Below are 10,494 nucleotides of genomic sequence, written 5' to 3'. Positions count from 1 at the left end.
TTTTTGAAGGAAGGTTTGAAGGCTAATTTGAAAGTGTGAAATTTGTGAAGGTTGTGTATGTAATGAGAAAGAAAAGAGAAATGTTGAAAGAAAGAAGTCCTAAAGTTAACTATTTACAAGAATTGTAAAATAAGGTGACCAGATTTTAAGCGGGACACCATTGACTGGGGAGGGAGGGGCATCTTGATTAAAAAATTTGGTTCTCCCACCGTTCCCTAGCTTGTCGTGCATTCTTTCCAAAAATCGGGACTTTTTAAAAAATGGGACGCGGGACAAATTGTTAAAAAGCGGAACTATCCCACCAAAGCAGGTCATCTGGTCACCTTATTGTAAAAGGGCCATTTTACTCTGAGCAAGTAAGTGAAGTTTCAGTCTCCAAGCCTGGCAGGACAAGGTTGCTGGATACTTCTTATGCTAAACCAGAAGATTCAGAAAAACAGCAAGGATTAAGGTTCAGTAAAAATAAGAAGTTAAGCCAGAGAGTGGCAGATTATAACCTCAGGAAAATTAAAGTACTAAATTTGGCTGGTCTGGGTGCAGTGTCTTACTTCCTATCCAACCATCCAGGTCCCTGGCTTCCACTGCTCCTTTTCTTCCCTTTCTCTTTTCCCTTGGATAACAGCCCATTCTAACATTCCCTCCCACTTTCACTGCAATAAAATCTCACTCAGTCACTCATCTGTCACCCCTTATCGATAGTGCCATGGTGGTTACCTTCTCAGCTTGGAACTTGGAACCGAGAAAGGGAATTTCATACTCTTTAGTCCACATCTTCTCCTTACACCTTTCAGTTTGTCTCCATGATCAGGGATTTTTCTTCTGTGGGGAAAACACATGCATATGTCTCCCTATCATCTAGCTCTCACCCAATGTAGATGTAGCCCCCAATAACCAGTCTTTACCTGTCCCAGTAACCCATCATATCTGACCTGAAAGAGGAGTCCAGATAACCCCTCTGCTCATAACTCTGGGCATCACTGCAGGGGTTAAAACTGCCATATGGGGCCTAGCCACTGCTCTACCTATTTTGAAACCCTGTCTCAGGACCTACAAGAAACAGGTGGATGCCCAACAAGGGGCAAAACTTGGAAAACAAGAACCTCACCCCCAGGGTAATCTATTCTCCCCTTTTATATCACTAGTGAGGCAACTGAGACCCCTACTCTTTCCCCCCTAATAATAACATCTAGGTCTCAGTTGTATTTCAGCTCCAGGCCCAGAAAAGAAGCAAAAACCAGACAAGTGATGTTACGGCAGCCTCAGGACCAGTTTTAACCTCCCAACTCACTCAACAGGATCACTCTTGAGCCTTCACCAACCATTCTCTTGGGGAGATCATGCCGCTGCACCCCTTGTCCAGCCAATTACTATCAAAGTCCATTCCACTGCGATCTCAACATCCTGATTCAGCAGGAAGTGATTACAGAAGATATTATGACCTTCATCCCTGTTCCATAAAACAAAAAGGCTGGAATGTTAGGCTTGATGGAGCAATTTATTGTAGTTGATACCCTTACTCTAGCAACTGGCTTTTCAGGTCATTTCACTATGGACAGTCCCTTTGCTGGAGACCACTTTTCAATTGTGTTGACCACATTCCATTTTCTCCCCTCCCCTCCGGTTATGCATAAAGAAGTCTCCGCCCAGAAAAATCCTTTAATGGCTGCTGACTCCCTTCACTGGGTGCAGGAGCCATCCAGGCTCAGCCACCTGGTGTGTGGATGATCAAATAAATTTGTAATCCTTCACCACTCAGGCCCCGTGTGTTCCTCCTTTGGTGACCTAACATTTACCTTTGGCATTTTTTAAGTCATAAACAGCATTTATTACCTTGGTATGTCACACTGGTCTTATTGCTGTTCCTTCACATTAACTGGCTTTCCGTCTTCCCTCCCTCTTCCCATATTTTGTTTACACAGTGCATTCTTGAACTGTTAGCTCACAGCAGCAATATGCTTATTCCACGTCTCTAACATCTTTCATTCTCAGGGTTAAAGTTCTGGTCCACAAACCCTTCCATTGTAGGAAGTTCAATGCTTGTGAAAGAATTTGTAATAAATCAGGTATTCCAGGCTATCTCCAGTAATATAACAATGGAAAGCAGCAACTTGTTAGTTGTCATTTCTCTGGACATTGACCAGATAATCTTTTGCTCAAGTTTTCTTTTGTGTTTACCAGTCTATTTTTGGTATGTTCCAACAGGTTACTTTGCTCTCCCAGCTCTTCTGTAATTTCTGATCCAATTTGGTCAGTCTCTGTGGCAATCGGATGAGAATGCTCAGTACTCCAGGTGGCCTGGTGCAGGCTGTTAGTGGTTTGCAAAAGCAACACCCTCTGAGACTGTAGTTGATCATGTGCTCATTCTCTACAGTGTGTGCCATATTTCATGTGTCCTTGGTCCCCAGATGTGGCTGTCAAAGGTGTCCTTCTCACTTCCCAGTAGAGTTGGGCAAGTTCCTTCCAGTAGTTTCAAAGCTTAGACATCATAGGGTTATGAAAAGATAGGGGTGCATAATGTAGTTCCTTTTCCATCTCTGCCAATGTTTCATTTGCTTCCTATTGCTTTTCATCAAAATCTCTGATCAATTTCTCCTTCTCTTCTGTTCCCTGTCCCCAGGAGCCACTCCAGCGCCCCTCATAGGTCTTCAGGGAGGCGCCCTGTCCGGAGCGGGGCGGCGGCGGGGCGGGGCTCCGAGGCCGGTCCCACCTCCCCCGGCGGCCCCGCGGGCAGCGCCCATCGGACCTGAGGCGCCAGGAGCGCTTGACGGCAGGTGCGTGGGCCGGAGGCTCCGTCCTCGGCTGCTGCCGGTGGGAACAGGTGTGTGGGAGGGTCAGGGAGGGGAGGGGTGTAGGGTGTGGGGGTGGGGAAGGGGAGGGGGCAGTGAGGGGAGATCGGGGAGGGGAGGGGGTGGGGGGCGGGGTGGGGTGGGGGGCGGGGTGGGGAGTGTGTGTGTGTGTGTGTGTGTGTGTGTGTGTATGGGGGGTGAGATCGGGGAGGGGAGGGGGCAGGGAGGGGAGATCGCGGAGGGGAGGGGGTGGGGGGCGGGGTGGGGTGGGGGGCAGGGTGGGGAGTGTGTGTGTGTGTGTGTGTGTGTGTGTGTGTGTGTATGGGGGGTGAGATCGGGGAGGGGAGGGGGCAGGGAGGGGAGATCGCGGAGGGAGGGCAGTGCGGGGCGGCGCTCAGGCCGGGCCTCCGGAAGTAGCCGGTCGCGCCCGGGGCCCTGCGTTCCTTGTCTCCGTGCCAAAGGGCGTATCTGTCTTCTGAAAGCTGGGTTATGCAAAAAGTTCAGGATTTTGATGGATAATCAAGGAACTCCGAGAGGACTGGGAAAGCCGTTTGTGATGGTAACATTTGCCACCAGTTGAAGTTCAAAGTCGAAAACTTGGAAATGAGTCTAATAATGATCCTTCTTCGGGGCTGAGACGTTAAATCTCAGGCTCTAGAAAAACAGGGCGCGGCCCGGTGTTCAGCCTCACGCTCTGGGTTACAAATGACAGTAAACACGAAGATTTGTAAGATGTGGCGTGAGAATAAAGGAGAAGTGCACTCGAATGTGTGCTTGTGGATCGTGTGCTCAGAGCTGTGACAGGCCTCTGGAGATGGAGCAGACCAGAGTGGGGGCCTCTCTTCTCAGGGGCTCACTAGTCCCATTAGAAAGGTGCCGAGTTGATGCTATTTGAGTCCACATATGCAATGGTGCCAAAGGATATTCTGTAATCCTTGGTTTTAATGGATGCGGGAGTTTTTAGTAAGCAAGCATTTACTGAGTGCCTACTGCGTGCACTAGAGTATAGGTAAAAATCAACAAAGCACAGCCCGCGCATGAGATCTATTCTACTGGAGAAGCTAAAAGTGTGAAGAGTGGCTATGAGGATGTGTGTGACTACAGCTGCCCACTGAGGGCCCAGGGGAGGCTGCAGCCTGTCCTGGATCAGAGCCAAGGGTTCCAGGGAGTCTCCCAACTACACCCACAGTTTCTGGATAGAGTGGCCAGAATTTGTGAGAGAGAAGCTGAAAGTTTTCCAGGACTTAAATATAAAAGTCCATGGTTTCACTTTCACATAATGTTAAATTTTATTTAGAAATTAATGCATATATATATATTTTTTTATTTTTATTTTTTTTTTCCCCCATCCTCAACCGAGGATATTAATCCTCACCGAAGGTATTCTTTCTATTGATTTTGTTTGTTTTAGAGAGCGGGGAAGGGAGGGAGGGAAATACCGATGTGAAAGAGACACGTGAACTGGTTGCCTCCAACAGGAGACCCAACTGGAGCAGGGATTGAACCTGCAACTCAGTGTGTGCTCTTGATTGGTAATTGAACCTTCAATCCTTTCATGCGTGAGCTGATGCTCCAGCCACTGAGCCACACCTCACTGGCCAGGGCACTTCTATATATTCTTTCTTTATTGATTGATTTAAGAGGGAGAGAAAGACATTGATTTGTTGTTTCACCTATTCATGCATTCGCTGGTTAATTCTTGTATGTGCCTTGACCTGGGATTGAACCTGCAACCTAGATAGACCAGAAAGATACTCTAACTAACTGAGCTACCCAGCCAGGGCAATGCTTCTATATTTGATCTGTGACTAAAATCTCTCATGTTTTCCTTAAAATGCCTGGCCCTTGTGGCTCAGTGGTTGAGCATTGACCTATGAACCAGTAAGTCATAGTTCAATTCTCGGTCAAGGCACATGCCCGGGTTGAGTGCTTGATTTCAGGGGGTGAGGGGGCAGTGAGGGGGGTTCATGATGGATCAATAATTCTCTCTCATCATTGATGTTCTATCACTCCCTCTCTGAAATCAATAAAAAAAATATTTCTTTTTAAATCACATATCTTTAAAAAAAAAAAAACATGTATATTATGAATCTATACCAAAGGATTTTTGGGTGTCATAATATCAGCCATAAAAGTGAAAAATTATTCTAAAACCAATATACATATTGCAAACTCAAGTGATATCTAATTTTTGTGATTATAATATGATTACAATATCTTTTTTTGAAAAAATTATGCGCAACTTTCCCACAGTTTGCATGTAGAACAATTCTAAAGTCACTGTCATTTATATTCACTGAAAAGAAAATCTTTAAAAGTTATGACTTGGAAACTTCTTTTCCCAACAGGATGACTGTGGGAATCTTCGCAAATTGTACTTTCTGTTTGAAAGTCAAGCACTTACCTGGTCAACAGAAGAAAAAGCTACAAACTGACATTAAGGAAAATGGTGGAAATGTTTCTGTTTTATTAAATCCACAGGTAAAATATCCTAAGAATTCTTCTATGATACTCCATTGTGCCTGAGCGGGGCGAGGGTATGGTGGGAAAAGTCAGCAGAGGAACTGGAGCAGGGAAGTCAGGGGAGGCAGGTGAAGACCATCCCATTCCATCTTCTCCTATTCCTGTGAGCTGTAGGACAATCCTATAGGCCACGTGCACCTAACATTAGTAGAGCACAGCCAATGACACCGAAAAACTAATGTCAGACCAGCCAAGTCTGTTCTCATTTGCCAAAAGCACTCTAGTCCCTCACCAGTATGTCAGCACTGGAGGGATACCTGTAATGGTGATTTTTCTAGGACAGGAAAAAACCATGCATTGTAAACTGATCTTTGTACTGCTCATTTAAAGGTGGAAGGAAGCTACCTTCTCTCTTGAAATGAACTGTAGGACTAACAGTTTAGATACAGAATTTCACAGCTGGATGAAATCTTAAAAATAACTAAGATCACCCTGTTCTGTTTTAACCACCTCATCATAAGAACTAAAAATTGAAATTCAAAGTTGTTAGGTGCCAGGCCTACAAGTACAGGCCCTGCCCCATACAGGCCTGCCCAGTACAGGCTCTTCCCTCTTTTTTATTTATCTATTTTAAATTTTATTTTATTGTTTAAGATATTACAAATAATAGTCATATGTCTCCTTTCCCCCCCTCATTGACCTTCCCCGAGGGCCCCTCACCCACAAGCACTTGCCCTCATCCCCACCCCCACCCCTAGTGTCTTGCATCCATTGGTTATGCTTATATGCATGCATACTAGTCCTTCAGTTGATCTCTTACCTCACCCCAACCCTCCCCTGCCTTCCGGATCTAGTTTGACAGTCTGTTTGATGCTTATTTGCCTCTTTCTATTTTTGTTCAACAGTTTGTAATGTTCTTTATTATCCATAAATGAGTGAGATCATGTGGTATTTATCTTTCACTGCCTGACTAATGTCACTTAGCATAATGCTCTCCAGATCCATTCTTGCTTTGCAAATAGTAGGAGTTCATGGTGTATGATCTTTGTACTGTAATGCTGGACCCATTTTGCGAGAATTTTGTTGAGGATTTTGGCATCTATGTTCATGAGGGAATATTGGCCTGTAATTCTCTTTCTTTGTATTGCCTGTATCTGGTTTGGGGATTAGAATAATTCTAGCTTCATAGAAAGAGCTTAGAATTGCTCCTTCTTCTTGAATTTTTTGGAAAAGTCTGAGGAAGATAGGTTTTATTTTTTCTTTGAATGTTTGATAAAACTCCCCTGTGGGCCATCTGATCCAGGGCATGTGTTTATTGGAAGTTTTTTTTTTTATTAATGCCTCAATTTCCTCTATAGTTATCAGCCTATTCAGATTTTTTACTCCTCCTGGCTGAGTTTTGGAAGGTCATATTTTTCTAGGAATATGTCCATTTCCTCAAGGTTGACCAGTTTGTTGGAGTAGAGTTGCTCATAGTATTTTTTAATGATTCTTCATATTTCTGTGGGGTCTGTTGTTATTTTACTTCTTTTGTTTCTGATTTTGTTTATTTGGGTCCTCTCTCTTTGCTTCTTGGTGAGCCTGGCTAGAGGTTCATCAATCTTGTTTATCCTGTCAAAGAACCAGCTCTCGGTTTCATTGATCTTTTGTATTTTTTTGTTTTTTTGTTTTTGTCTTTGTGTCATTTATTTCACTCCAGTCTTTATTATTTCCTTCTTCTGCTCACACTGGGCTTTTCTTGTTGCTGTCTTTATAATTCTTCAAGTTTCAGAGTTAGATGGTTTATTACCAGTTTTTCTTGTTTTCTGTGGTAGGCCTGCAATGCTACGAACTTCTCTCTCAGGATTGCTTTCACTGTGTCCCAAAGATTTTGGATTGTTGTGTTTTCATTGTCATTTGTTTCCAGAATGTGTTTTATTTCTTCTTTGATCATTTGGCAACTCACTCATTATTTAATAATATGCTATTCAGCCTCAAAGTGTTTGAATTTTTGTGATTGTTTTTACTGTAGTTGATTTCTAATTTTGTCATTGTGATCTATCAGAGAGCATGCTTGATATGATTTCAATGCTCTTGAATTTGGAGAGACTTTTCCTGTGTCCCAATATGTGGTCTAACTTTGAAAATGTTCCATGTGCCCTGGAGAAGAATGTAAATTCTGTAGTTTTGGGGTGGAATGTTCTAAAGATGTCGATTAAGTTCAACTGATCTAGTGAGTCATTTAGGATTGACGTTTCTTTACTAATTTTATGTCTACAGGATTTATCCAGTGATGTTAATGGAGCATTAAAGTCTCCTACTATGATTGTGTTGCTGTCAATCTCTCCCCTGATATCTTCCAGAAGTTTTTTGTTTGTTTGTTTTTGTTTTGTGTGTTGTTGTTTTTTCTTTTTTATGTATTTGGGTGCTCCTGCATTGGGTGTATAAATGTTTACCAGAGTTATATCCTCTTGTTGTATCAATCCCTTTAGAATTATGAAGTGGCCTTTCTTGTCTCTTGTTATGGTCTTCACTTTGAGGTCTATTTTGTCAAATATAAGTATTTCTACCCCAGCTTTTTTTTCATTTCCACTTTTCTGATAGGAATTTTTCCATCCCTTCACTTTCAATTTGGGTTAGTCCCTTGTTCTGAGCAGTGCCTCCTGTAGACAGCATATATATGAGTCAGGCTTTCTTATCCATTCAGTCACTCAATGTCTTTTGATTGGAGAATTTAATCCATTTATGTTTAATGTTATTATTGATAGGTACTTGTTTGTAGCCATTTCTTTTTTTCTTTTTTTAATTATTTTTTTAATCTCAAAAAATTTATTGCCCCATTATGTGATATGATTTTTTAATAAGTTTTTATTGTTCATATTATTACAAATGTTCCTTTCCCCCCCCCCCCCCACCATTGCTCTCCTCCACCAGGTTCCCAACCCACCCTCTGCCCTTTCCCCACTCCCCATTGTCCTCATCCATAGGTGCACAGTTTATGTTCAGTCTCTTCCCACTCTCCCCTTTTCCCTAAGAATCGTCAGTTCACTCCCCTTCCATACCTCTGATTCTATTATATTCAACAGTTACTATTGTTCATCAGATTTTTTTTTAATTTCCTTGGTTTTTAGACTCACTTGTTGATAGTTACGTATTTGTTGTTCATAATTTTTATCTTTGTTTACTTTCTCTTCTGAAAGAACCCCCTTCAGCAATTCATATAATTCTGGTTTGGTGGTGATGAACTCCTTTAGCTTTTTTTTATTAGTGAAGCTCTTTATCTGACCTTCGATTCTGAGTGATAGCTTTGCTGGATAGATTATCTTTGGCTGTAGGTTTGTACTATTCATCACCTTGAATATTTCTTGCCATTCCCTTCTGGCCTGCATGGTTTCTGTTGAGAAGTCAGCTGACAATCGTATAGGTGCTCCTTTTTAGGTAACTACCTTCTTTGCTCTTGCTACTTTTAATATTCTCTCTTGTCTTTTGCTCTTGGAATTTTAAGTATGATGTGTCTTGGTGTGGTCTTTTTTGGATTCCTTTTGTTTGGAGTTCTGTGCGCTTCCTGGACTTGTAAGTCTAATTCTTTCACCAGGTGGGGGAAATTTTCTGTCACTATTTCTTTCAGTATGTTTTTCATATCTTGCTCTCTCTCATCTTCTGGGACCCCCATAATTCTGATGTTGGTTCGCTTAAAGTTGTCCCAGAGGTTTCTTACATTATCTTCAATTTTCTGGATTCTCTTGCCTTCTAGCTTCTGTGGAGTAGTGTCTTCTGGCTCTTTATGTTCCAAATCTTTGACTTGATTCTTGCGATCTTCCCTTCTGTTTTTAGGACTCTGTAAAATATTTTTTATTTCAGACAATGTATTCTTTATTTCTTGTTGATCCCTTATCATTTCTTGATGACTCCTTATTAATTTTAGTTGATCTCTTTTCATATCCTCATAGGCCTTATCCATCTTTTCTAGGAAATTCTTGAAAAATCTTATAAGCGTAGATTTGAACTCTATATCCAGATGCTTTTTGTCCTCCATTTCTTTCATTTGTGATCTATTTTGTTGTCGCATTTCGCAGTTACAGATGGGACCTGTTTGTAGCCATTTCTGTCTGTGTTCCTTCCTCCCTTTCTATTTCTTCTTTTTACAGAATTCCCTTTAGCATTTCTTGCATTGCTGGCTTGGTAGTGATTAACACCCTTAGCTTTTTTTTGTATGTGAAGCTCCTTACTTCCCCTTCAATTTTGATTGATAATCTTACTGGATAGAGTATTCTTGGATTCAGGACTTTTTTTTTGCATCACTTTGTACACTTCCTTCCATTCCCTTTTTGCTTGATGTGTTTCTGTTGAGAAATCATTTGATAATCTGACAGGGGATCCTTTGTACATAACTCTGACTCTCTCTTGCAGCCTTTAAGATTCTCTCTTTATCATTAACATTTGCCATTGTAATTATTACATGTGTTTGTGTGGGTCTTTTGGGATTTATCTTTGTTGGGACTCTCTGTACTTTTGTAGCTTTTTTCTTCCCCATATCAGGGAAGTTTTCTGTTAGTATTTCTTCAAGTAGATTTTCTAATTCTTGCTGCTCTTCTTGTCCTTCTGGCAGACCTATTTTATGTATGTTACTTCGTTTTGTATTATCCCAAAGCTCCCATAGGCTCTTCTATCTTTTAATTTTTTTCTTTTATTGCTGTTCAGATTGGGCTTGTTTTTCTACCTTATCTTCTAACTCACTAATTTCGTTCTCTGCTTCTTCTAGTCTACTGTTGAAACCTTCCATAGTGTTTTTGATTTTAGCTATATCACTTTTGATTTCTTCCTGATTTTTGCACATGTTGTTGATTTTCTCATCTATCTGATGTATGAAGTGTATGACCATTACTCTGAATTCCTTTTTTGTCATGTTGCATCCTTCCATTTCACTTATTTCCTTTCTTGGTGATTCTTCTTTTCCCCCCTGGGGATTGTTTTGTTGTCTCCCCATTCTAACCAGAAGGTTCAAACACTGAGTTGCGGGGGCTTGGGCTGTGTGTAGTGGGAGCTTTGCACCACCCAAGTGTCACTAAAGAGCTCTGATACCAAGATGTGTGGCTGTGGTGGTTGGTGGGAGCCATGCTCGCCCATGATCAGAGTCACCGGAGCTCAGTGTGGCCTTGTGCATACACCTAGAATCAGGGACCCACCTGCAACACGCTGAAAAAGAGACCCTGCTGGAGTGTGTAAAAAATCAGAGTCACCTAGCATGTGCCAGTTGTCAGAGTCT

General features: G+C 41.9%; 1 protein-coding gene and 1 pseudogene across 5 annotated transcripts in view; one reads left to right on the top strand and one right to left on the bottom strand.

The window, feature by feature from the left end:
• Positions 1-1,530: 1,530 nt before the first annotated feature.
• Positions 1,531-2,806, bottom strand: LOC118729579 (annotated as a pseudogene).
• Positions 2,674-10,494, top strand: part of PARP4 (poly(ADP-ribose) polymerase family member 4) — a 106,716-nt gene continuing 98,895 nt past the window's right edge. For 2 of the 5 annotated variants that reach the window (XM_036455583.2, XM_036455581.2), the window contains exons 1-2: positions 3,166-3,317; positions 5,135-5,267. In XM_036455583.2, the coding sequence (XP_036311476.1) occupies positions 3,298-3,317; positions 5,135-5,267 (153 nt within the window). In that variant the 5' untranslated portion in view covers positions 3,166-3,297. Of the gene's footprint in view, positions 2,772-3,165; positions 3,318-5,134; positions 5,268-10,494 lie in introns of those variants that run through there. The other 3 variants (XM_036455582.2, XM_036455579.2, XM_045588508.1) reach the window with 2 other exon arrangements.

Source organism: Pipistrellus kuhlii, unplaced genomic scaffold (assembly GCF_014108245.1).
Source record: "Pipistrellus kuhlii isolate mPipKuh1 unplaced genomic scaffold, mPipKuh1.p scaffold_m20_p_3, whole genome shotgun sequence".
In the NCBI taxonomy this organism is placed as follows: domain Eukaryota; kingdom Metazoa; phylum Chordata; class Mammalia; order Chiroptera; family Vespertilionidae; genus Pipistrellus; species Pipistrellus kuhlii.
Note: the sequence above shows the minus strand (reverse complement) of the source record. Positions and strands in the feature narration are given on the sequence as shown.